This window comes from Strix aluco, chromosome 1 (assembly GCF_031877795.1).
Source record: "Strix aluco isolate bStrAlu1 chromosome 1, bStrAlu1.hap1, whole genome shotgun sequence".
In the NCBI taxonomy this organism is placed as follows: domain Eukaryota; kingdom Metazoa; phylum Chordata; class Aves; order Strigiformes; family Strigidae; genus Strix; species Strix aluco.
The window spans coordinates 161,216,043-161,243,574 of NC_133931.1; the positions used below are offsets into that span (position 1 = coordinate 161,216,043).

The 27,532-nt window shown below is 45.4% G+C and overlaps 2 protein-coding genes across 2 annotated transcripts in view; one reads left to right on the plus strand and one right to left on the minus strand.

The window, feature by feature from the left end:
• LANCL2 (LanC like glutathione S-transferase 2) overlaps nt 1–6,481 on the plus strand; it is a 32,589-nt gene extending 26,108 nt beyond the window's left edge. The window contains exons 8-9 of the mRNA XM_074842995.1: nt 947–1,019; nt 3,385–6,481. Coding sequence (XP_074699096.1) covers nt 947–1,019; nt 3,385–3,500 — 189 coding nt within the window. The 3' untranslated portion in view covers nt 3,501–6,481. The remainder of the gene's footprint in view (nt 1–946; nt 1,020–3,384) is intronic.
• Nucleotides 6,482–10,876: 4,395 nt separating this feature from the next.
• The window catches only part of VOPP1 (VOPP1 WW domain binding protein), a 69,683-nt gene continuing 53,027 nt past the window's right edge, over nt 10,877–27,532 (minus strand). Inside the window, exons 3-5 of the mRNA XM_074843008.1 lie at nt 20,057–20,134; nt 17,859–17,995; nt 10,877–13,968 (exon numbers count right to left, since the gene is read on the minus strand). Of these exons, the coding sequence (XP_074699109.1) occupies nt 13,787–13,968; nt 17,859–17,995; nt 20,057–20,134 (397 nt within the window). The 3' untranslated portion in view covers nt 10,877–13,786. The remainder of the gene's footprint in view (nt 13,969–17,858; nt 17,996–20,056; nt 20,135–27,532) is intronic.

Here is a 27,532-nt window from a genome sequence, read left to right on the forward strand (position 1 = left end):
GAGCGTGGGGGGAAGAAGGGAGGAGATACCACCCTTCATCCTCCTGTTGAACAGATTGATGGCTCTGGGGGCATACTCAAACCAACTATACATATATATCTCCAACTCTAGAGCCAGAGCACCCTCTAGTTAGGAGGATGATCTGTGTGCTAGCACGTTGCCCAAATTGCAGGGGGAGCAGGGAGAGACCTCTCACTTCTTTGCTTTGCAGGAATCTTTGCACTAGGTTTTGAATAAGCAGTTGTTTGCTTCCAAGTACAGAAATGCCAGGGGAATTTGTGGCCCCCTCTATGCTCTGAGGAGTCATAAAGGAGAAATAGATGGTTGTTATTAAATTGATCCACATGCGGTTCATAAGTCATATATGTCTAATGGTAGCTACTGCAGCAGTGATGATCAAGCCCAAGAAAGGCACTGTTAACTCTTTTTAATGGTATTCCATCTTCTGCAACAAAATATTGATGACCATAATTGCCTAACTGTATTTATAATGATTTCTCATCAGGCTTGGAGAGAGCAAATAAATAAAACTAAATAATAACATCTGGAGATTTAATGCTCTAAATTAGTACACAGAAGTGAAAGAAAACCAAAATGCAATTAACAACCTTAAATCATGGGCATGTGGATAAATTAAGCACCAAGGCAGCTAAGAAACTGATGCAGTATTAGAAAAATTTTGCCCTTGAAAATGGGTGTATCTGTTTTCACAGCATTTCTCAGTGATGTGTAGCAGGGTTGATTTGCAGAGAACGGAGTTAAGTACAGCCCACCTAATTACATTGTTATGAAACTCATGCTCTTGAGATACATATCCTAACGCCTCATGGCAGCCTTGTCATGGTTGGAGTGGGACAGATTGATCTTGGACAGCCATGTCTGAGTTGTGTCTCTGCTTACGCTATCTTAAATAAAAAATAATTTTTTTTTTTTAAATGTTTTGCAGTTTGCTGAATGGTGTTTGGAGTATGGTGCACATGGATGTCGTATTCCTGACCGACCTTATTCTCTCTTTGAAGGTACAGTGATGGTGTTGCAAATGGTACTGCATTATAGAGGAAAGAAGGGCAACCTTCCAGTTTTGGTGCATGCTTAGGAGTTGGGAAATCTATGGTGGGCTCCTCTGCCATTAAAAATAGACCCACCCACTACCAGCACATCTGCCTAAAAGAAGGCCAGGGCCGGGAGGAGAAAAACACAAAAGAAAATCATTCACTATAATGACTTTCACTTTTGGTTGCACTTCAGCAGTTCCCAGTGTAAAGCCAGTGCCACTGTTATTCTTGAATAAAATTCTGCTGAGCTGATGATGCCTCTTGGCTTAAAGCAAAAGAGAAGTTGGGGCAACGTTTTTGTCTTAGGTGGTGTTGCAGAGGGACTGGGCAGAGCAGCAGCTGGCGTAGGGGGTCTCAGAGTAGTTGCTGGCATTTCAGAACTAGACCTTCTCTGCTGCAATGCTAAAGCAAGGAAAAGCTAGTTTTAATATGAACCCAAATCACTTGAACAGAAAAGAAACGCAGAGTTCTTAGGGACTTTTCTGTAAATTCAAAGATGTTCCTAAATTCTTCCCTAGAGCTTTGTATTTTTTTGTATTCGTCATTTATTTTCTATTCCCTATCGTTTTAGAAACACAGAAGCCAAGGAATCATAGACCCAAGTAGGATTTTAAGTAGCACTGCTGCTTCATGAACAATGAGCCTAGTGTGCCACCTATCACAAATATGTGAAATTACAGCAAACCTAATAGGATTATTTTACAAATAAGCCAATCCAAGGTGTGAACACAAGAGAGCAGTAGTTATATGCATCCCTTCTTAATACAGAATTATTGTCTTAATGTTTAAGGGAGAAAAGTATAAGTATTCTTATTCCTAGAGCTCCCTTGCATGCACTTGTAGAGGGGTGAAAAAGCAGGTATGCAATCTGTTGTATAAGAGCTTTGAAATTTGTTGAGAAGGTGAAGTAGTGCCAAGAATAGAATGATTTGTGCTTTAATGCTCACATAGAGGTTTTATTTTAGTTTTTCAATGTCAGTGATTTTTTTAGAAAAATCTAGAAGTCCCAAATTTGAGACAAAAAAGTCTTAATTTTGGGGGGATTTTTGTAGCCAAAATTGTGTGTGAAGTTTTCCAATTCTGCATGTATGTGCACACTTTCAGTGGAAGTTGCATGTGCGTCTTAAGGGACTGTCTTAATTGTTTCATTTGCATCAGATGCTCTATTTAGGAAGGTTCCTTTGTTTGTATGTGCTTAGCTGTGGATAAAATAGGATTTTAGCTTGATCATAGAACTGTGCTTGCATTTGTGTGCTCTCCTGCTGTTGGGTGTCTTTGTTGTCTGTCACCCTAAGAGTTTTATTAGGTGATGCTGGTGTTGGTGCTTCAAGCTCTGGGTGACCTCTTTATGAACAGAGAACAAATGAATCAGCACTAGCGTGGCCAGCAGGGACAGGGAAGGGATCTTACCCCTGTACTCAGCACTGGTGAGGCCGCACCTCGATGACTGGGTTCAGTTTTGGGCCCCTCACTACAAAAAGGACATTAAATGACTCGAGTGTGTCCAGAGAAGGGCAACGAAGCTGGTGCAGGGTCTGGAGCACAGGTCTGATGGGGAGCGGCTGAGGGAACTGGGGGGGTTTAGTCTGGAGAAGAGGAGGCTGAGGGGAGACCTCATCGCCCTCTACAGCTACCTGAAAGGAGGGTGCAGAGAGCTGGGGATGAGTCTCTTGAACCAAGTAACAAGCAATAGGACAAGAGGGAATGGCCTCAAATTGTGCCAGGGAAGGTTCAGACTGGATATTAGGAAGTATTTCTTTCCAGAAGGGGTTGTTGGGCGTTGGAATGGGCTGCCCAGGGCAGGGGTGGAGTCCCCATCCCTGGAGGGGTTTCAGAGTCGGGTTGACCCAGCGCTGAGGGATCTGGTGGAGTTGAGAACGGTCAGTGTGAGGTTAATGGTTGGACTGGATGATCTACAAGGTCTTTTCCAGCCAAGATCATTCTGTGATTCTGTGAATCTGTGCACCACAAGTATAATAAAGTTTTGCCTTTGTTTTTTAACCAGTGAAATGACAAGCAAGAGTTGCTCAATTTCTGAAGGACAGTCCAAACTGGGATTTACTTTTTCTTGATTGAAGTAGCATTGAGGTTGTGCAGCTGAAAAGATGGTAGCAGAGAGATTGTGGTTCTTGCCTTTGATCTCGTGAAGTGCAACTCAGTTTCCTGGGCAAAGTACAGATGAACTTGCCTTTCTATAGGCCCTAAGTTCACCTCTTCAAAAAAAAAAATCTAGTGGGGAGGTTTTCAAGCACGTGCTTTTGCCTTTGCTGTCAACTATGCTATTTTAATGTCAAAGATGCACAAAGATCTCTTTCTCATTATGTTTTAGGCATGGCTGGAGCTATTCACTTCCTCTCAGATATTTCAGTACCGGAGACTTCCCAGTTTCCAGCGTTTGAACTCGGACCTCAAAGGAGGGAAAACAAAGTGGAACAGGACAGCTAAAAGATCATTTTGAAAGGAAACTGATGCCAAAAGAGATGAGACTGTCTAGTGCCTCTGATACTGAACCAACTCAACCCTGAACCGACGGACGGATGGATAAACCCCTTTTCTCACCTGCCCTGGCCCAAAGGACCATGAAGTTATTAGAGCATGAATGGGAAAGCCACATTAAATTTGTTCAAGTGACACGTTCAGATGTAGGACAAGAGAAGTCAAGTCTTGAACTTTCTCTCTTCTGTTGTATTTGTCTTCTTCAAGTCTTTGACATGCTCTGCATGTTTATTGGTGTTGTGTGTTGATCCGAGTCTTTCGTTGTTAGCAAAAAGCCGGTCTCTGTGTGAATCTCCGTCCTGTACCTTCGTGCATGACTCACAACAGCAGTGTTGCTTTCTGCAGCGCGGTTACCCAGAGAGGTCCACCTAATGGCAGAGAGTTCGCTGCAGGATGGTGCCCAGCTCCACTGGTGAGCTGGCAACTTTAAAAAGAGATGAAAAACATTTTTATGTTCATGTTTTTCTGCATTTTTCTCCACAGTCCCTAGAAGCTAAGGTGGTGGAGATCAGCCTTTTTTGATGAAGAGATACCTCTCTTTTCAGAAGCTTAGCAGGTTGGAAGGGACCTTGACTTACCTTTCGTTGCCATTGTGGGAGGTTTTTTGAAAGCCTGAAAGAGAGGCATCCTTTGATACCTGCACCTGGTTAGTGTGTTAGGCACTTACAGCAGGGTGGAGACGCTCGTCCCCACCTCTGCGAAGCCCCATCCCATGGCATGAGCTTATGCTGCCGCTGGAGTCACCCCTACTAACCTCCCGCTGCCACCAGCAGCAGGGCAGGGACACCCTAACTGTGCTTCTCCTCTCCTCTACGTGGATTTGTAATAAACCTGTCCTGCAGCATCTAGTATCCAAATGAGTAAGGGAGGGCGTCGGGGCCGTTTCTCATGCTGGTAACTCAGGATGACTGTTGCTTCTGAACCAAGGCGGTGATTTGTTCTGGGCCCTTCCCTCCCTCTCCATGCAGTATGACAGGAGCGATAAATACCAGCTGCTTGTGGAGGCTGCAGAAGATTAATGAGCAATATGAAACCATTTCTGGGGGCTGTAACTGAAGTTTATTTCATCTTCAAATCCAAACAGAAAAGGCCCTTTGCCCTTAGTTTTAACTGTGCTGCTAATGCTTTGCTTCTCCTTGTAGCGTGGTGGGGTTGTGAAATACTAAACCTGCCTCCTGGTGCTCCTGAGTAGCAGGCTCTCGGTTTGGGAGGAGAAGTGGGGACACACTCTGAGTACACTTACAGCAGGCTTACGTGTTGGAGATAGTAAGTGTGCTTACTGCTTGGGGAAGGAAAGTTAAGCGCAGCACGCTCGCTCAGGCTCTGTTGTCATCCTGCCCCCAGGTCTCCCTGTGCTCTGTCGTCCAGTGTTTATTTTAATTGATATCTTAAGGCGGGTACGAGCGTGACAGGCAGCAGAGTTTGACCTTTTGGGCACATGCCAGGATATCTGTGACCTGTGGGCCATCTGCCGAGCGCCGCTGTTTGCGGGCAGGCTCGGGGATGCCTTGTGCTCCTGCATAAATCTCTGAGTGGTAGCAGGTGACTTCTGTGAACTTCGTGTCTGCTGCCGAATCCACTGGGATGTTCATAATCCCCACGTTCAGTTCTGCTGGGCAACAGCAGCAGGGAGAGCATAATGGCACCGTGTAGCAGCTCTGCTGCTTCGTCAGGTCAGACTAAAACACGGGGGGCAGCGGGAGGGACTTTTCCACCCCTCTGGCAAAGGGCAGGAGGTGAGGTGGGGGGCACCAAACCCAGCTGCATCTCTACAGCCAGGGATGGGGGGAAGATGCTGAGAGGCAGCGGGAGTGAGGGATGCTGCACAGTGGGGCGAAGCAAACCGGAGCAGAGGGATCGGTGAGGAGGGGGAGAGCTGATGACGGGGGGGGCAGTGCCCAGAGCACACCGGTAGAGGTTATCTCGAGTGAGCTGTTCTCCATCTAACTCCCTGTTCTCTCTCTTCAGCCTGTGGATCGCTGATCCTGCCCATAGATGAGCCAGGGAGGAAGCTTGCCCAGGGTGAACTCACAGAAATTCTAACATGGGAGCTCGATGGCAGCTCTGATCCTGTTGTATATCACCCCCACCCCTTTTTTTCCTTCCCCTCCGCTGTGACTGCAGAGCATGTGGGGTGGGTTAACAGGGGTGGCTTGCCAGGTTTGCAGGAACTGCCTGCAAACACAGAACAGAAGCCACAGGCCTTCCCGGCAAATTCCAAGCGTGTGTTGTGCTGACCGCTTAATTAGGGGGTCAACAGGCAGGTTTTTCCATTCAGTGGTTATATACATATATCCCTTCTTGGCTGCTGAGCTTTCAATGGCACCTGTGGGAGGTGATTTTGGCTGGCTGGAGCCCAGGGAGAATTAAAACTTGCTGGTTTAATAAAATATATAGGTATATACACACTTAGAACAGCTTAATACTGAGCAGATCTCCCAAGATCCATCGAAATAACAAGTGAGTCAGCTACCAGGTCTTTCTGTTCTGTAGCCAGCCTTCTGCTGTGATGGGGCCTGGATTCTCCACAGAATCCTCTTGGAATTGAGCAGGACTGGAAACGTATTAAGTTGGGAAGCATCTGACAGTGCGTCTGCCTCACCCTCCTGACGTGACTTTCCCCGTGGCTCCTCCTTTCTGTTCGTCACAGCGTTGTGATATTTAGGTGGCCCATTAGGAAAGGATATTGTGTGAAGGTGAAAAAATGCATTTCACCAAGGTGTTGTTTTCAGAAATCACATCAAACTAAAAACGTGGAAAATGTTTTAATATTCCCTGGTTTGCTTTGTCTGTGTGTAATAGTCCCATCTGTTGCAAAAAGCAGTAGTGTTAAAAATGGAGATGCTCTTTGGGCAGAAAAAAAGAGGAAAAAAAATGCTGATGTTTTGTTCTTTAGCTTTAGTAGTAAAGATCAAGCTATGTGGTGGTAATTTGTGTGATTCTTTTTTTGATTTTTCTTGTACTCCTTCCTTCCTTCCCTCCAGCACTGTGGCGAGAGCTGTCCCACTGATCTGACTGCTGAACTGCCCTCCGCTCTCAGTCCTGCGGGATGAAACACATGCCAGAGAGGGGGCAAATCGCTTTGATTTAACCTTCACCTTTTACTAGTATCGCAGGCCCCTCTACTGCTGCTTCTCCTGGGTGATTTTCAGTGTACATTGCTTGGTGCAAAGCCTTGCTTTCCTCTCTGGTCACACAGGTCCTGTCAGACAGCTTGCAGCTAAAGCCTGACTCGTGATTAGCTGGCTTTTAAGAACACATGTATAAAATCTCTCTGTCCAGCTGACTAACATCTGTTTTCCAGCTTTGAGAACGCTTGATGATTTTCTCTAGCTAGGCAGAAGGAAACTTCAAGTACACTGCAAGGAAGGGGCAGCGTTTCTGTTTCACAGAGCCCCACGTGCCACTCATGGCCCCCTTTGTCATGCTTTTTTGAATTAACAGCATTATTTCTGGTCTGTTGGCAGGGACCTGAAGATAATCTGTATAAATTCACTGTAGCTAGATAAGTGTGTTGGGGCTTTTCTAGCACAACAGTTCTCTAGCATCAGACTAGGGCAGGACAGAGCAGTGGGAAGAAGCATGTGTGCTGTGTGTCAGTGTCAGGCAGCAGTCTTTCTCCTGGTGAAATTGTTCACTTTTCCCCCATTTGTTTTCATTGGTTTTGTGTCAATCACAGGCCCAGGAGCACAGTCTGCAGGGCAGAGCAACTGTGATTTGTACGCAGGGAGCAGCAGTGACCTCTCTTGAGCCACCGCTTCTCCTTGACGTCTGCAAGGGGGCTGCTGTAAATCTAGATAAGCTAGGGGTAGGTAGCAGGAGAAAAATATATAGAGAAAAAAACTGAGATAGGGATACATACACCTGTCCTTGTGACTTGTCTCACTACAGAAAGCCAAAATAATACATATGTGCAGCTAAGGCACTACCTTCATCTGCAGGGGCTGAGGTCGGAGGGCTGCTTGACTTGTCACTGTTCCTTCTGCCTTCTCTGCTGTCCCCTTCACCTTGCAGCACGTGGCAGCTTGGGACAGGGCTGCCAGTTGCTCCTCTCCTCTGGGACAGCATTATTATCTAGCAGTTGCTTTATCAAAACTGCCTCATGGCTGACCTGCGTGCCAAAAAGTGGCTTCTTGGGTATATGTATATAAAACTAACCCCTCTGAGGGGGTTGGATTTTGTTTGTTTAAGTAGGGAAGAAAGAGCTTCCTTTGCCGGGAAAATGTAGTCCCAGCTGTTTGTTTTCACAGCAGTGTAAGCTGTCACAGGGCTCTAAAGAAAAGGAAAAAAAACCCCACCCACAAAATAAAAAAGCTTGTCACTACATTATCTGTTCCCAACACAGCCTGGCAGCCCCAAACAGAAATGGCAGGGTTGGTACCCTCCTTGTCAACCTGGGGCCTATTTGCAGCACAACTGATGAGTCACCCTGCTAATTACCAAGAGGCTCAGCAGGTGATGCTTGCCTGCTCCTATGAGCCATGGGGCACCAGGGAGAAGGTGGAGGGGAGAATTGAGAACAAAAATCCATGAATTAGATTGTGCTACTTCAAGGGCTGCCTCGCCGGGCGCCCACGCCTTGGCAGGGCTGTTTCAGCTGCCCCGCGCCTGGCAGCGAGGTTTGCTGCAAGGCTGAGGAAAGTGGCAGCAAAACCTGGCAAACTCTTGGACTGCAGTGAACTTAAGTCACCAATTAATAGGGAACCGTACCTCAGCAGAAGGTGAGGCAGCAAGCACGTTGGACTGAAGGTGCTTTATGGGAAAAAAAAACCACACTTTCCTGGGGTGGGGGTGGGGGTGGGGGAGGAAAAAAAAAAAAGGCATCTCCTGAGGGTGGGAGATGCTCTGGCAACAGCCAGCCAGTGGCTGCAGTGTGAGCCTGAGGAGTTAGAGCTGTGTCACCAGTGGCTGAAGGGTGAACTTTAGCCTGAACTTCACCCCTGCTGAAGGACAAAAAAGCAACCCCACGGCTGCTTTTCTTCTGAGGGGGGATCATCTTGAATGAGATACCACTCCCTCTCCTGCTGCAGGGCTGAAAGGAGGTGTGTGGAGCGTACAAGGTGGGGCGGGAACCAAAAGCTGAAGGCACATAATTCCCAGTCTCCTGGGATAATCAGGACATGGAGCATCTGTGAGGCCAGTCCTGTGATCACGGAGTCGCTCTGCACCCCTGCTTACTCCTGCCAGGAGCTGCTTAGAAGGAGACGGCATTACAAGCAGATTCTTCCTCTCCCCACTCAAACCACAGCAACCCACCAACAACCCCAGGCGGATAACCAGCGCCTGCAGAACCCCCCCGAGCAGCATGCGGGATGCCAACCAGCCAGGTTTCAGGCTGTGCCACTTCACCCCTTTACTGATGGGATCATTTCTGTCCCTTTGTTGGTGCTGGGTCACACCCACCCATCTGCCACCCACCAGGTCAACCACATCCCACCTCCCCAAACCAGAAAATCTCCCCCGAGCAGCACCTACCCCACACTGCCGGCACTTTCTGCCCCAACCACCCTGCCAGCCCTCCAGTGCTGCAGGAGTCGAGGACAGCTGCCGTTCAGGGGCTGGGATTGATTTTCAGCCGAAACCCACCAAGTTGAGCGTTTATGCACCCCCCAGTCTGCAGGGCATTTGACAGACAGCTCACGACCAGCGGCTTGGCAGTGCCTGCACCTACCCTCTGCTGCCAGGGTTCTGTGGCTGCAGCCCGTGGTAGGGTGGTTCATACCTGTGATGGAGGCAAGGGGAGGCAGGTGGTGCCTGCCCGCCCTCCTCACCCTCAGCTTGCCCCCTAAACTAAGATTTAAGAAGGTCTGTTCCGCCAAAGAGGCGCATTTCTAGGGTGTGGAGGAATCTGGGTATGTCTGTCCCAAGCATTCACCCTTAGCACTCATCAGGCAGCCAATCTATTTAACATAATGCAAAACAAATCTCAAGGTGTTCTGGTATCTGAAGCCAGACTGGTCCAAGTCATGACCTAAAAAACTTGTGAGAAATAAACTATTCCCTCCACCTGGAGAGCAGAGTCTACACCCTGCACCACCCTGGCCTGGGAACATACGGTGGGATGGAGGTAGGGCAGCGCTAGCTGAGGAGTTCCTCAGGAGCCAGGGTGGATGCTGTGTTGGTCACACATGGCTACCTGGAGGTGAGAACCCCCTGCCAGCTGAAAGGAAGGGAAGCAAGTGGGCCTCTTCAGTCTCACCAGTGATTCTGCAAGAACTAGCAGCTGGAACATGCTCAGAAACTCAGGGTCTGTGGCCCTGAAAACACCAGAGGTTGGGAAGGTTTGTTGCGTGAGGAGATGGCCGACTCCCCGCTGAGAGCTACAGAGTCTCAGCAACACCACCTTTAATAGCCCTTCAGAGACAAATTTGATGACAGCGTACCTGGAGGCACAAGCTGCACACGAGGATCACAGTCTATAAAGACCTCTGCTCGTTCCCTCCCAGCATGATCCCCGAGGAGGAAAGAGAGCACAACCAGTCATCTATAACCTTTGCTCTTCTTCACTGAGGTGAGACTGACAGGAAAACCTCTGGCTGAAACCCAACACTGCCTAGCCACAGAAAGGGCAGGTTCCCCGCCCCATCCCGCAGCGCAGCCTGGGCTTGTTGCACAGGTCTTGGCCGTACAAAGGACTGGTCACACCAGAGCTACGGGCAAGGGGTACCAAGAGTCCCTGGTAGTGCCTCTTCTCTCTAAGAGGCATAGTGGGAGATTTCACTGGGGCAGAAGAAGGGGACTGACCCCCTTCTCATGCCCATTTCTGCCAGGGTCACAGCAGCATAGACCTCAAAGATTTCCTTGTCCACCTAGGCATGTTCTTCCTGACCACTGCTTCCTCACAGGTGCATCAGAAATGTTTCGAGGATACACAACTGAATAGAGAACCCTCAAAGGGTATCATTCATGTTCCTGGCTCCCCGCCCTGGGCTCAGTGGCTCAACTTAAGCATCTCCATTCTGCCCAAGCCCTGTTCAAGTCATTAAACCCCCTCTGCAAGAACCAGGAGACCGATGCTCACAACACATTAAATCAACTTCCTGATGCAGATGGTGAGATCTCAAAGGCAGGTGGAGAGTCAGCCCCGTCCCCTGGTCTGGTGCCCCCAGGAAGGGGCAAGGCAGTGCCCCACACATCCCCAGGATGCCCAGCCACCAGCACCAACCTTATTTTATAGTCAAAACAGCACCCTGCCTTGTCAGCATCTCTCAGTGGCATTAGCCCTGCCTTTTCTCCTCTGCACACAAGAGGTCACACTCTTAACTCAGTAATACCAAGAACTTTAAACATACAGCTCACGAAAGAGCAATGAAGAGAGCTAGAGGTACAGCAACATCCAATCTTACTTTAATAAAATGTAGTTCAAAACAAAGCCTGCACAAGTTTTATGAGCAATGGAAGCCCCCGAGACTGTCGAAAGACCTAATTCTTCTCCATCCATCCTCCAACCCATGAACCCAACCTTGCCAAGCACGCAATGTACACTCCTGATCAACTTCATATTGTTGATACCACTCTGCTGAGGGTTACAGCGTTTCTCCCTTCTTTCTCCCCACGTCTTTTTTTTAAACTAAGAGGGGAAAAAAGGGAAAAAAAATGAAAGAAAACCTAAGAACTTCCGAAAGCGAGGCAATGAGAGGAAATGCACGTAAACAGTTTGCAAGTAATTCGTACGGATGCCCACACAGGTGCTGTTTTCAAGAGAAGACCAAACAAGTTTGCTAGCAGAGGAGTGCATGTGTTGTAAGAGGTAGCGTCATCCATCAACACTAGCAAATAAACCAGCCAGAGTTCAGGAAAACTTCACCAGAAGTTCAGTTTCAATGTACAGAGTGAGAATTCACTATAAAAGGCTTCTATTCAATGTGTCCAGGAAAATGCCAGCTGTCACAGATACATTTTGCAATAGAAAAGGACTTAACATCCACCTACTAACATGAGGTCTGTTGTCATTTCTATTGACAGAAAAACAAAGGTTGAATTTGCTTTTAAAAAATTGTGTCGTGTATACACAACCATATACAGTGACATACGCAGCTTTACACTTCACGTGCACACTAATTTAGAAAATATATACACTTGTGGTGTGCAGATGGACCTAGTAATCATATATAAAATGTACTTTTTTGTTACCTTAAGTGTCCGCCAAGTCTATGCTGCACACACCAAAGCACTTTTCTTTGTTGCTTATTGTGGCACACAGCAAAGGAAAGCCTTAATTACAATTTCACCCAAATCTGGTCTGGAGGAATGAGCACCTCAGCAGCTAGCTCTGCTCCAGGTGACTACTAACTCCACCAGCGGCTCTTAGAAACAAGTGACCCTTAGTGGTTTTTCTGTTAGAGACTCACGTTCATAATAAAAGGGGTGCTCTTTTCATAGAATCACAGAATCATTCAGGTTGGAAAAGACCCTTGGGATTATCGAGTCCAACCATCAGCCCTACTCTACAAAGTTCTCCCCTACACCACATCCCCCAACATCTCATCTAAACGACCCTTAAACACATCCAGGGATGGTGACTCCACCACCTCCCGGGGCAGCCTGTTTGACCACTCTTTCTGCCATTTCTGCAACTCCAGCTTGCCACCTAGGAACAAGTTCTCACAAGCCACTGGCATGCATTAACAGCACAATAAAGCTTCAGCTCTCTGGGCAACCCAGGTCTTCAGATGACTCCAAACCCCCTCGGTGACCTCTGTGCCCTGGCTGGAGTGACACAGGAGCAGTTGGTGTATTGGCAGTGAGTAAGCATTCACCCAGCACCCAAAAGACCACAGGGGACTCCTAACCCTCAGCTATGCTGTTTCTGCAGGTCTTACAGCGGTAGAAGGTGATGGCATCTTCTTTTTGTCACCCATTAGTGTCATGGCTCTGAACATGCACAAAGGGAGAAGGTCCCACTAGCATGTAGTCATGCCTCAGAGTAGCTGCACATTTTTGCTAGACACAGATGGGTGAGAGACGAGGCCCCTCACAGATAATGGGCTCTGTGTTGATCTGAAGGTGTTGCCTTGGGGTCACTCGGAGTCAGCCACAAGCACCAGACGGTGAATTGGGAATCCTGGGGCAGCTCACAGCAAACTGCATGAGGAGTTAAGAGTCACAGAAAGCCAAACCATCTGCACATCAGGTCAAGGAAGAGCTCTTAAGCACCGCTCCCAAAAAGTTGTTTACTTGCCTGACCTGGAGAGGAGAGCAGTTTTACACATCTGTCACCTGGAGATGACAGCTCTACCTGGTACTCTTTGTGGCAGCAGTAAGACCATAATGAAACCTGCTATTTCTCAGGGACAAAACTCCCAACAATGTCAAAGGGAGCAAACCTGGAAGTTTTCCTTCTTACTGTAATTATTTTCCAGTTTAGGGAAGAAAACTCATGTATTTCAGTGTTCCTAACCGTTCTGTCGAGAGGCACAGGCACAAGTAGCTCCGAGGTTGTAACTCCTCCCTCTCACTACCAATATTTAGGCTGTTTCATACAATCTCACTGCTGCAAAGCAAGGGGAGCCAGGATGCCGATCACACAGGCAGAGTCCAGGTGCTGGCCAAGAAACATTCAAGTCCCAGTCCTTCATTTTTAGAAGCATCATTTAAAGTAGTGACTCCCTCTTTTCTAGTGCACTTGGCAAAGTCCCTGCCATGACTCGGCCAACGCTGGTGCTCCAGTCACAGCGACTTCTATCACAGTGTCCTTCTGTTGTGCATCAGCACCAAATTGTACAAGAAAATTGTAAGTGAAAAAGATGGTGGTTACCATTTCTGGGAAAAGCATTGCTCTGCCTCTTCTACTTCTACCCTCTTTCTCTGTCATTTCCCTTAGATGAGGGCGTTTCTGCTGTGGGGTCTCAGGGGAGTGCACATCACTCTGGGGTTGCATAAAGAACTGCTATCAGTAGCCTGCCACAACGCAATTAAACTCATGATTGAAATGAACAATAAATAAAGAGAAAGACATACAGGTTTTAAATATAGGTTTCCATTAAAAGCATTACAAAGACAACTTCTCTCATTTTGAAGACAAAGAAAAAATCCACTTCTACTAAAAAAAAAAAAAGAAAAAAATTTAAAAATTACCCCTTTGCAAGTAACTTTAATGAGGAAAGGTGCAGGGGAGGGAGGGAGAGAAGACTTGGAGAACTAGCAAGTGTTCAAAAGGGCAGATGCCCTCCATCTCGGTCATTTTGCGGTGGCACCTTCTTCTCACACAGTCAGGTCAGAGAGCCAGAGAGTCCTCACGTGGAGGATTTCACCACCTGCTCGTAAGGGGGAGGTGGTGTGTTGCAGTAGGAAGGTGGGGGTGGGTAAACCGGGTTTCCTTGTGGGGAGTTGGGCTGGACGTGGAAAGCCATAGCCATGGGATTCATCACAGGTCCACCTGGATCTGTGTAATACGGCACTCCAGGTTGTTGTGACCCTGAAAGAAAGAAAAGGAGAGAAAAGGTATCAACAACAGCAGCAGCATCAGGTTGTGCTCTTCCAGGGCCTCTGCTCTGCACACTTGGACAAGATTTCTCAGAGTGTTCATCAGAGCAAAGACAAGGAGCCGCCTTTCTCCCATTCCAGAGAAAACCCAGGCTTGCAGGACTATGTTCACTTCTTGAGATTTCGCCAAAAAGTTTCAATTTTGCATGGAATAGAAATCATTTAGTGAAACAAAGGGCACCACTGCCCCAAGCAACTACCAATTGAAAGGGAAAACAGCAAGCCCTGCTCAGTTCCCTGGACAGAAAAGCTGCAGTGCCTGTGGAGAGGAGAGGCATGGGATCCCAGATGGACTCAGGTGTCAAGTCTTATGAAAGGATTTCAGTGACTATTTTGTGGCATACTGGATCTGCCTGTAAACCAGAGTGTATCTCAAATAGATAATTTCCCTTCTAGGCACAATGCAGCTAAGGAGTAAACATGTATGAAGCAAAAACCCAAGTTGAAGCCAATTACGGCTGGCTAGCACAATTGCTTTGCAGAGATTAAATTTAGGAAATTATGTTGGAGTCCACAGGGACAAGGAAAGGAAACATATGATCAAATGCAAAATTCCTTAGCTGTGACACACGAGGAGTAACAGAGACTGCTGCCATGAGGGAGAACCAAGGTGGCTGTAACCCTCCTCAGATATCACAGCGGGTGGTGGAAGACAATGCAATTCCAGTAATTAAAGTCACAGACTGTTTCTGTCTCAAGATGTAAATTAGTTTTCTTCTCTTTCTGTCTATTTAAATAAAGCTAGACTGAAAAATAAAAATCATGGCTGAGCCACAGGTTTTCTTCTTTTGGTGCTAGTCTGTTTTTCCTATGATGACAGCCTCACATGGATTTTCCCCTCAATCATTCCTTTCCATGACTTAGTGACGCTAAGACTCAGTATTGCCACAGAAGGAATACAGGCTTCTTGAAGCTTTAAGCATCCTTTAGTACTTCAAGCATTCAGGAAGGAGCTACATACCCAACCCCAAAACGTGCCCTTTACAATATTACATCAGATGGGTCGAGCCGTTAAGGCACAGAGATGCCAACTATCCCAGAGCCTGGGTATCTGCTTAGGGAGCTTTGTTTGGACACTCAGGAGCAAAGAGGATGGAAAGCAGATCGGGAATGCAGCTATTTCCTTCTTAACACAATTAATTTTTAACACATCGCCACAATAATTTTTCCTTTTGCCTGTCTGCTCTGCAGCCTCTCTTCCTTCACCACAGTGACAAGAAGCCTTGTTCTGCTTCCGTGTACACCATCAGCACACGGCTGTGGGAGAGTCAGGCTGGGAACAGGAGCTGAGTCCTGCCTCCCCAAAGTCTGGGCTAATACCCTCTTCTGTAGCGTTTTCCTTAAACAATTTTGTTTTAAAGTTAAATCCTGCCCAGCTCTGCATTTCTGCAGTTTCCATCCGCATGCGGGAACAGGAGAGGTTGCAGTGGCTCACTGCAGCTTGCTCTTCAGGAAAATAACTGCTTTCATTAAAACTTCCATGTATTATTACTGAATTGGGGAGGGGGGGCAAGCATGGATGCCAGTCTTTTGAGTATTTTTTCAGTTCATTAAACCCAGCAGAAAACAACACCTGAATATTAACTTCCTCGTGGGATCAGCTCAGTAAGTATTTGTTAAGTGTCTACAAAGGGACGTAACCTTTCCTAGCACTTGAACTGCCAGTCTGGGGCTATGTAGGCCAGGGCTGAAGTGAAAGATACCACCAGGTCTGCGAACTGCTGCTTGTAGGTGAGGTGTTCAATCCATTTTCCCAGTCAGGCCCACAGAAAAAGCACTCCTGCTTCCAGGCTGCTGCTGGGATGGCAGAATATGCTGCCGTTATCTCTGCAGGGAAGGAGGGAGATGGGCAAGGAGCCACGTTTCAGGGGCTCCACCTCAACAGTGAACTGGCTACTGCTACCAAATCTGGAAGAGGAGCTAGTGGAAAATGAGAACTTGGTTGACTACTAATTCCCATTGCTTCTGCTGTTGAATATTCCTAAAATAGTAGAAAAAGTAAAAAAAAAAAAAAAAAAATTTGGTGGGGTTAGCTCAAAGTCTAAAGCTTTTAAGTAACAGTAATAAGAGTCTGGAAGCAGGTGGCATAAGCAGGTCATCCAAGGGCTTGTGCTTATTTTATATTTACCCACAATTTGTGTTCCACGAAGTGTCATGAAAAAATAAAACTGCGCTCTAAAATTAAATCTGGTATTTGCCAATCCAGCCAAAGATGCTCCCTGTTCACATAATCTTGAGGTTATTTTTTAGGATTAAAAATATTAGTTTAGTTAGTTTGGCTCCCCCCCAACCCTCCACTGTTGAAAAATAAGCACTCTCTGTGGAAATGGCTGTTCAGTCAAGCAGAAAAACAGACGCAGAATGGAAGTCCTAAAAAATCCTCGTAGGATTTAAACCAAAAGAGGGTGAATAAAGTGTCAGTTTTGTCTGTAACATCCTTTTATCCATTTAGACCTGTGAGAGAGGGAGGGAAAAATGCATGTCTGTGCTTAAGGATGCAAGTAGGAGCATTTCCAAAGCCTACACAAGGCACGTGGCTGTGCAATAGCTGACATGACGGCGGGGAGAGTCCAAACGCTGCATTCTCTGCACAACACTCTATCACAGCTAACTAGAAGGGGTTTAGGACACTTTTCTAAGGAGGCTGTCTTGATGCAGCCACAATATTGCACAAAGATGTAATGTTCAGAAGATGGTTTTTGATAGCGAGGCTTGAGGCACCAAATTTTCAGAGAGATCCTCCTTCTCATTACAAAATATGCAGTTGGATTTCCACTTCCAAGCCAGTATGAAATAAAAACAAATTGCCAATTCCAAAAGAAGTTGTCAGAAAAGATAATTATCTGCCGCCTTCAGCCCTCTCTAATATAACATGCAATAAAATGACAGTCCGGGAGGAAAAGTGTCAGTGTACCAAGCGTGCCTGCATATGTGCATGTGTACTTTTGCTGGCAAAAATTAGCACTGGCTTATGCAATCTGGAGAGTGGTTAAAAATGTCCCAGTTTGGCCTTGCTGAAGCAGGGAGAAAGCAAGCACCAGAGTGTGCACTCAGATAAAAATCTCAGCAAGAGTTGAAGGTCTTCCAACTAGAGACAGCTGGATTCAGAATGCTCCCGTAAGGCACAAACATCTTCTGCTTACAGGTGAGTCTTACTTTGCAGGATTCTCCAAACTGGGACTAACAGCCAGAGGGGAAGAAATAACAAACTTAGAAAGCAGTATTGCCAGAGGAGCCATCACTAGGTAGATCCTCCTTATGCTCACAGCCATTACTGACCAGAGAGACAGCAATCAGACTAACAAGGGGAGAAGGACCACACAGAAAAACTGTAGCACAGAGCATGGAAGGCAAATAAAAAAAGAGAAGATTTGCAAGATAGCCAGATCATGGAAGAAAAATGTTAGGCTTTCCTTCACCTCTGCCAGATGTTATGAACTGTATTTAAAACTCTTCATGTCACTGTTTATTTTGCATACCTATCATTTTGTCTCTGCTGCAAAGTGAGAACTTGCTAGCCTCCCTCCATGCATGGACACACAGCTGTAAAGGTATTAGGAACCACAAGAGAAGGGAACGGAAAGTCCTGTCATCCTGGGTTTCAAAAGCACTTCTGTACACTGCAGCTGAATTATGCTGTTTGAAAGGCAGAAAACTTCACTCATCACAGGAGGTGGCTGCATGGTTTAGTGCAGTGCAATCCCTTGTCCAAATCCCCCCGTTTCCAAAAACCAAGCAAACAAAATCCCCAAACCCACTCTTTTAAAATGCCTTGGCAAATGGAAGAAATTAGTGAAACTTGTTTAATAAGCAGTCTCTGACCTGATGCAGTGTTGACTGGTTGTCTGGTGTAAGACACGTTAAAAGTAGGTTCTTCTACTAGTGGAGGAGGGTACATCCGCCTTCGGATAAAGAAACCAGCTCCGCAACAAAACAAAACTCCCATCATCAAAAGGAACCTAGGCAAAGAGAAGAGGGAAGTCAACACCCACCCACACTCAGGCAGCTCTCAAACCCAGACTGTTCATTGAGAGAAACAAGAGTATCATCCAGCAATCATCAGCCTACAGCTTTTATCAGGGATTCTTAAATAGGTTGTCTCTTGAGAGCAGGTCCATGTCATTTGTGATAGCACTCATGGGGCACTTATGGATATATTATGGACATCTTTAGCCATCAGTACTATTGCCTGATGTTTTCTGGCATGTAAAATACAAATCTGAAACTAAAACACCATTGAACTTTTGGAAAGTTCATGTTCATACCTGACCTTTGCCACTGGGATGCTGAACTGAAATTCCAGGTCGGTACAGTTTCAAACTGCATATCTTGGACATAAGCCTCGCGCTTACAGCAGCGAGGCTCCCCAGGAGGTTTGTGGGGGACAAAGAGGAACACTATTCTGCAGTTTCCCTTAAAAGAAGATTCTTAGATGTTCTTAAATTACTCAACACTCTAATTTTGTCTTCCATGGGAAATCTGGTAGCTGGCATTTAAACTCAAGCCAGAAGACCAAAGCATTCAGCACTGAAGATGACAAGCTTTGCTTTGTGCTTCCCAAACGGGATATACATTCTCAAGGAAAAGGACATAATTTTGCTTCAGTTCTTCTCTCAGCTCCTTTTCTGACCTGACTGAACTGTCCTCATCACTCCCTTGCCCTGGTGCTGTGGAAACAGGCACATGCAGGAAGGGCATGTCAGAAGATTCTGTTCTTCAGACAGTGGCTTTCACTGTGTTTCCTTGATTAGGTATCAGACATGCTAATGACTGATGCAAGCTCCCTTAAACCCAAATGGTTCTTCTGCCTGTAATTGCCACCTCATTTCAGGGCCCTTTACTGGAAGACAATGACAACTGTGCTCTTTTGGAAGAGAGGGAAGTTGGCCAGAGGCAAGCCTACACACCATGCTTATCTCCTTTGGGGCATTCCCAGGTGCCCAAGAGGAAGAGTGGGATGCTGCACAGCAACAAGAGGTATTTCATGCAAAGGGTCAAATTCTGTTCTTGTTTCTATGGTGGAAACGAGAGCAGGAGGAGGTCCTGTTTCCCCGAGTCAATATTAATACATTCCCTTTTGGCAGTGTTCCTGCAAAGGATTTGTTCTGAACAGAAAAGCAGAGATTTACGACGTCACTCCAGGGATTGAGATGCAGAGCTCTTCAGTTATATCAGTAAGGATTGTACACTGAAATCCCAGTCAGCTTCAGGAAATCTCTGTATTATAGCATATATCAGGCTTCTGGTTTTCAGTGTTTATTCATTTCAATTTTGAAGGCTTTTTTTTTTTTTTTTAAGCAGTCTTCAAATTCTACATAAAAATGGTGAAATCAGGTTTTCTAGGAGAGCTTTAGCTTTCTCTCTACTGTAATGAGAAGGTTTTATTCAGGTGCTTTCTTAAATTCCTCTCCAAAATGAATTTACCTTATTTTTTCATTATGCATATAACAGTGATTAGTTTAAGCTTTATCCAGATTACGGAGCTGCTGGTTTCACAAGCTCAAATCTTTCTGCCTTCTTTTCCCTTGCTGTCTTCTCCAGCGAAATCCTCATAGTCATAAATGTACTTCTCTTCCTTTTTAACTGAAGCCTCAATTCAGCTGGCAAGAATATCTTAAACCCTGACTAAATGCACCATCCTCCTTATACAATCCTCTTTTAAAACTGAGTGCCCAACAAAAACGGACAAATGCTGCTGCCTGGTAGTAGCTGAGACAGGCATAAGGAATTCAGCAATTTTGGATAAAAGTGGGACCACTGCCTGTACAGACCAGCAGGAGGCAGAAACAGGAAAGGTGAACCTGACACGAGTAACCTCCTTTTTCAGTGTTTTCTCACTACATCAGGAGAGTTTTATAAGCAAAAAATCAAAGTCCTTGCATTTATATGTACACATATACATTACTGCATACTTGTACCTACTTTACTTTAAAATACTAGGGCTGGCAATACCCTGATTTAAGTCCTACAAACAAGACAAGAACATGACAAACAAAGAACTCCCAAATGCCCTGACCTACCAAAAATACCATAGTCGCTGGATAGAGAGAGCTCTTACACAGCATCTTGAACCACAGCAATCCTCATAGGAACGACATCTGCAGAGAAATAAAGAGAAAAAGGTGTTAGGGGAGTGGTTATCACTCAGATTAAAACAGCATCCCCAACTCTGACACTGTTCGCACCCCTGCCCAAGCCATGATTTACGAAGGCGCCATGAGGCAAAGCCTCCCAGAAGTGTTCAAGGTCAAGTTGAATAGGTCTTGGAGCATCCTGGTCTAGTGGAAGATGTCCCTGCCCATGGCAGGGGGGTTGGACAGGGTGATCTTTGAAGGACCTTCCCAACCCAGACCATTCTGTAGGTCTGTGAATAAGAACAGACTACCCTTGGCCAGATAATGTTGTCAATCACATGTACACATCCGTGGCACAGCTCGATCACTATTCAGGAACTTTTTGCATGTTATTGAAACTACCTTCCTATATACTTCTTTTAAAGCCACCTCAAAAAGACTGAATGTAGTGTTTAATTTATAAAAAAGGACACATTATAAAGAAAAGACTATTACTGTGTTTTCTTTCACAGTAAATGAACGCTGCAGACTTCAAACATGAGCCATTTGGGGTTTTATTCACTGCAACAGACAGTAATTGCAAGGTCAAAACTGCCAGATCACTCATTCTTTGCAAATCAGCAGCTTCCAAACAGAGAAACAACTGAGCGCAGAGAAAACTTGAAGCGTTACGTTATTTACAAATTTAATGGCAGTTTTTGCTTCTCGGAAGTTGCATTGGACTGCAACTGCCAACAACTCCATTATTTAAGTAAGTTTTCCTCAAAAAAAACCCCACATTTCAAATTAATACTTCATATGGAATAGAAATGTATTATAGTACCAACCACTGTAAGCACTTCACTAAAAAGCCAGCACTTCACTAAAAGCCAGCACATACGTTAACAGAAACCTCTGAACAATTTCTATAGTAACTGCCATTTCCCACACAAATGAAACATATTTAGTAGGAAAAAGGACAAAGGTAACACAGAAACTATGGTATGTGACAGACTTGGATGAAAACATTCAGATTAGAATATCCGCATACCAAAAGAAAAGAGGAGGTTAAAACTGGATTGATCTTTTTAAGGATGTTCGCATCTGTATGCTCAATGCACATATTTAATTAAGCATCTGGTTTTGAAAAATTCACCCAACTGCATGACTGTGCTGCCATATTTGTATGCAAAGCTAAAAAAACCTCAATTGGATAATTGTACAGACAATTACACATTTACACACTCAGTTAACAAGCCTTCACTCACAAAATGCATCAAGTCACACAGGCTTCAGCCTCTAATCGGGGCCAGAGGAGGATGCCCAATGGATACACGATCAGTTTGTGTTGCAAGTGAGAACAGTTACACACTGTGTAACAAGACAAGAAGGGCAGGATTTATTTAAGCAAGGCACAGGATCTGACATGATCAGCAAGGTCCGTTAACATACTCAGGCACCCCGTTTGAGACTCAAGGAGAGTAAACTGCTCATGCCAAAAGAGAAAACACCCACTTTGCCATCCCTGAAGCTGAAAGCGACCCACCTCAAACCTCTCTTCTTTAAAGCTTGCCAGGACCCTAACAACCACTCATACTCAATGCTATCACACCTCATAAAGCTACTAACAAGATTCAGAAAGTCAGCATTAACTTCAGTCCCACCGAGACCAAGAAATTAAGCATTCTTCCATGCTCCCCAAGTCAATCAACCCAACAGGAGCTTTCAAGACGTATGTTAAATGCATAGACAGGATGAGGCCCCTTACAAAATGGGGCAGCAGCACTGCCTTCTGCTAAATCAGTGGCCATGGTACCCCTTTTGCTCCTCAACACACTTTGGATTGGAGCACCTCATCTACACTGATGGGCACTTGCCCCTTTTGCTGATGCTGCACAGCAAGGACTGTTGGGCCAGAAAAGCAGAGAGGAAACAGCCCATAAATCTAGAAGCCCTTCTTGAGGCAATTAAGGCCAAAAAAAGAAGGATTTTAGGGATGAGAGCAGTCTTTGTCTCTGCCTCCACACATTGGCTCTGTCAGCCCAGACACCTACACCTGACCACAAGCAGGATGGGGAGCGGATGCACCAGGCCGGCCTCTGGCCCCAAAGCCATTTCCCAGATCAAGCCCCAAGAGCTTAACTTGTATTAAAAGTCAAACTAAACCACAGGGCACAGGGAGGCTGCACGTACGCCACCCCCATGCCCACCCTTACCTCGCTTATTTTGCATCTGTTTGCTCTAGAGCCAGAAGAGATGGGAAAAGGCTATTTTAAATTATATAATTATGGTCATTCAAACCACCAAAATTAAAACAGCATCTGTAAAAGCAGCATAGTACCTGAATTCACTTTTTATTTTTAATCTCTAAATTGTCTAGGCTACAAGTCAGCACCATTTTTAAAGTCTCAGTGGCTTAGCTCTTCTTTCTGCAAAAAAGGGCTGAACTACCAGCTGGAGGACAGAAAGGCTCAACTGCTGAACGTTTATGAAGCTCCTGAGACCACTGAATGCCAAACAAACAGGCCATCAAAGAGAAGTTTCATGTCCTACACAGATGACTGCACTTTCAAATGGCTGAAAATGATGATGCAAAGGATGGAGGAGTCTCTCATTATGGCTGTGTTTAGAGAAGCTCTGTTTTCTAATAGCCAGTAAGCTTTCTGAGGCAACTCATCCAAGGCTAAGCACTGCATTCGCTGGGTGGATCTCTGAAGCTAAACCAGTATCACAACTTGGAGAAAAATACCCTTTGAGATCCAACTCTAGTACCCCTTTCACTTTTTACCCATGAAAACAAAGGGGCACTTTATTTTGCATGCCTGTGAGTTTGGACACATGTACCCATATGTAGGAGCCTGGAATCAAGGATAATGCCATTATAATAACCTGCTGTTTGTGTTCCCCACCACTTCACAGCAGTTCCAAAAAAGACTGAAAGAACAAACGGCTCATTTGCTGATACTGCCGTCAGGGTACTACAGAAGCTCTGCTCATCTCTTGTGCTTGATTCAATGCGCTATGAAAAAACAACACAACTTCTGAAAACATGGATCCCAATTACAAGAAAATTAACTTACTTACAAAAGCCATATTTATCAGCAGACAAAAGATGACAATAAAATTAACGTATTAATGTAACATACAAGCTTAAGTATAATCAGTCTTTGACGTACTAACTCTTACTGCCTGAGAGCAAATCCCAGTAGAATTAAGACCCTGGTTCATAAAAAAAACCAATTAAGAACACATACATATATTTACTGAATTGGTATGCATGTTCTTTAGATTACACTGGTGCTTTGGCTCTGCTTTGTGGAGAAGGACCAGTTGTGCCCAATGCCAGTTGAAGGAGAATGAGCCTTACTATTGATCTGAACTGGACCGAGCCCATCTCCTACAGAAGACTTTTCTAAAGCCGATTTCCCTCTTTCACACATCAAGGATCACCTCTAGAACTGCATTTCTCTAAGGCAACGCTTGTTTCATTGATCAAAATTTAACCCGTTACTTAGGATAAGACATGATCCATTAGTTGCTTTGCTAATCTGCAACTTGGCCAAGCATACGGTCTCTCTTTCGAAAACTGTCTGTAATACGATTTATGATTTAGAAAGTGCATCTTTTCATTCATAATTCAGTAGAGTGAAATGAATGCATCTGCGTGTCCAATGACCTGTAGTGCTAGCACCCCAAGGAACTGCTGTGTCAGAGATCAAAGTTACGCTGCGCGTCAGATCACAGTGATAAGCTTTTTGTACGGGTTTGCACTTAAATCATGAGGCTGAACTTCTTTCCTTAATGGACAAGCAAAGCATAAAGTTTCACATAAGGGTATATGGTATGACCCAAACCCCACAAACAAACCCTGTACTTGTCTGTGTTCTGCAGACAGTAACTGCTCAATGAAATGGTCCAGAAGCTCTTCTCCATTTATACCTGCATCTACACAGCTGAACGAGTCCCTTCTTAGCAGAGCTACCACAGCAAAGAACTGCATCTAAAAATAATTCCCTGATTGGCACTTGCTAAGAAGTGGAGAAATTAAAGAGGTAAAGCAAGGATTACAGTCTTCAGCAGACTGTATGGCCACAGTAGTCTGACAACGCTCCCTGTCCTCACTCAACATGGGTATTCCCCATCAACACCATCCCTCTGAAATGCAGGCTGCAGTGTTCTTAGGTTTCCTCTCTAGACTGTTTGAATCATATGTGCCAAAACCCGATTTAACATTTAAGATGTTTGATTAGCAATGTCTTTTGGAAGAGTAAAACAAAACATAAATTGTTAATCCACATGTAGTGGCAGAAACTCTACTGTAGACAGAGACAGAGGATGGGAGGATGAAGGAAAACCACAAAACTGCCACAACAACCAGACACAGTAAACTGCATGATTTTTAACCAGTGTCCTGAAGACAAGCTTGGCTTTAATTCCAAAAAAGGTTTCATGCCAGTCGTAGGTTAAATGATTGCTGCATGGATGTGTAAGATCTATGAAGCAAACTGGGATTCACTGGAATACAAGAACCACTGGCAGTTTTTGAAGTGAGGGGAGGGAAAAACCAAAGGGAGCCAGGAAGTTAAGGAGGATATAGCAATAGACCAAAACTAAGCACAGAAAAGAAAGATTTTGGGGGGAATGGCTAGTAGCATTTGATGAAGCTAAGGAAGTCCCAGCTGTGGTCCTAATACTGGCATGGGCAAAAGACCAGAAGGAGAACCACAAGTGCTCACAAGAACTGGAAGGGATGGGCTGCTGAGACGGTCACCTCCAGGCAGACTCAGTGCTGGGCCCTCAAAGCCAGGTCTGCTGCCATTGAATGGATGAAGGCAGGCAGCTGAAGTGTGCATTTTAATCTGCTTGGAACTCAGCTGCCAGGATACAGTGATGCTGAACAGAGAAAAATCAAACGAGCCATGAAACAAAATGAAGAATAAAGCGGGCAACCACCACAAAGTGACTAGCAGAAACAATTCTGATGAAGTTCAGAGTCTTGCCTGGGCTATCAATGAGGAGCAATGCCACCGAGCTCAACAGGACTACACTGCCACAAGATTCAGAATTAGACCCGAAGGATGAGGAATGAGGAAGAGGATCAATACAAGGTGTACCATGTAACTGAAAGAGAGGGAGCTATTTTTCTACCAAGCTTATTTCACCAATGATTAATTCATTTCAGACCATTCTGTATGTGCATTTCCATCTTTCAATAAAAAGCAGTTTTCAAAGCAAAGCCATTGCCTGTACTGCTATGCAAGGAAACACCCAGATTATTGACTGCTTACACATGGAGGACCTTAACGCTACAAGCACAGCAGAGAGGTTATCCCAAGGAATTCATTTTGCCACAGCAGCCCACTGAACATGGAAATCGAAACACAGAGTCCAACTCAGGAGTCCCACCTGAGTAACTATTTCTGAGTCTCAAAATGGTTTAATCTCTCTCCAGAAAGGCGCTGCAACAAAGGCACACTGGCACACTGTGTCTCCTTAGCACATCTCTGCAACATGGCCTTCAGCAGGGACACAACTCCACTGCAGTTACCTGCAGTCACAGGTTCTCGGCACCCAAAAGCATTTATCTTCTTTTCTTATACATAGCAAAGGTGATCTCTCAGCACATACAAGAACAGTGCCTTGTAAAATGTAGGTCTGATACTGGCAAATACAAAAGTATATATGTAACATATATAACTGCTTCATAAATGAATGCAGCTGTGACCTCAGTGGGACACCTGTACTTGAGAGTAAAACACTGCCACTGGTACCCAGGAAAGCACTAGAGACTTAGTTACCCAGGTACCTGATAAATCACCCAGCCCTTAGCTACATAAGAAAACATAAGGCAAAAAGGAGGAAAGGGGCTGTCAGGTAATCTTTTCTACAGAGTAGAAACAACAGAGACAGAAACAATATTTGCTCAGATTAGGTTTCTGTCTGCTTTGACACAACTAAAACCTCATACGAGACAAGATACTTGGCTCCTGTCCTTCACAGAGGCATGAAAAACAAGAGCAGGCAACAGCTGAAAAAGGGATCTCAATTATTCTTTAGGTGAAGGGCCTATAAACACCATCTCTGTGCAAGAACTCAGCCGAATATGGTAATTCCTCCCCCACTTCTGATGGGATGAGAAGTATTTGCTCAGCTGCTCCTATCAAACCAGCCCTTCCACAAGCCTACCCAACAGCTTGCCATAACCGCAGCCCTCTCTTCTCAGACCCCAAGAGGAATGCCACCCTAACAGAGGCACTCTCCTTGTTGTCTTTAAAGGCAGCAAGTCTCACCACATGGCTTTCTGGCCAACACACATCCCTCTAGAAATTTTCTCTGATCCTCCTGTTGCAGAACCTAGCAAGAATTGCAGTGGTTTGGGCTCTGTCCAGTGGCAGTATACAGTACCTTCCATAGCCACTTTTCAACATGGGCTGCAGGCCTTTCTTCCACAGAACAAAGCAGAGAAACAGCATAGCTTAACGCTCTGGCAGAAGTAAACCACAGATAATCTGTATGACAAGTTTTAATTTTCTGGAGGTGGAAGTGTAAATTTCTCATACAAACAGGAACTAGGACTTCTAGTTAATCATCAGGCCCCTTATTAAACAGGCAATTAGTTCTTCGTATCTCAAGCTGCTCCCAGTGGGCGAGCAGTCCTACTGCATCTAATCGCTGCTTTGGGAGATTATAAGCAGTCTGCTGCCAGGGGGCGATGGGTCTCCATGAATTTGCTACGTCCCTGAATTTAACATACTAATGATTAGTAAAACTTTTTCCTTCACCAAGCCACCACATGGTCAAACGAAGAGAAGGACACAGGTACTAATGGCCAACAGTTTGGTGCCACTAAGTTTGTCAAAATTTCAGTTCAAGGTCTCACTACCCAGAAAGGGTTAGAAGCTTCGATATGACTTTGGGGTCAAATGCTCCTCGATGCTGTTTACTGGAGCTCAAACCATGTACAAGCCTTCCTGTCCTACTGACAGGAAGCCAGAAGAAATTGATTCTCAGCCTCACATTAGGGTTCTTGCTTGCGAAATGGAAGAGTTAATGCTCTGCTGAGTATTTCAAGTCAAACAGCCTCAACAGGAAAAACTGAGGCTCACTCATGATAGCCACAAGTGTGGTTATTGCATGCTCTGGAAATGAAAGGGGGGTGGGACAGGGTTCCCTGCTCCACCTCAGCCAGAGATTTCAGAAGACTACTCCACTAGAAGACAGAGACTGCTTTCTGTGCTGGTTTTGGCTAGAACAGAATTAATTTTCTTCATTGTAGCTAGTATGGGCTATGTTTTGGATTTGTGCTGGAAACAGTGTTGGTAACTCAAGAATGTTATAGTTACTGCTGAGCAGTGCCTACACAGAGACAAGGCCTTTTCTGCTTCTCACCCCACCAGTGAGCAGGCTGGGGGTGCACAAGAAGTTGGGAGGGGACACAGCTGG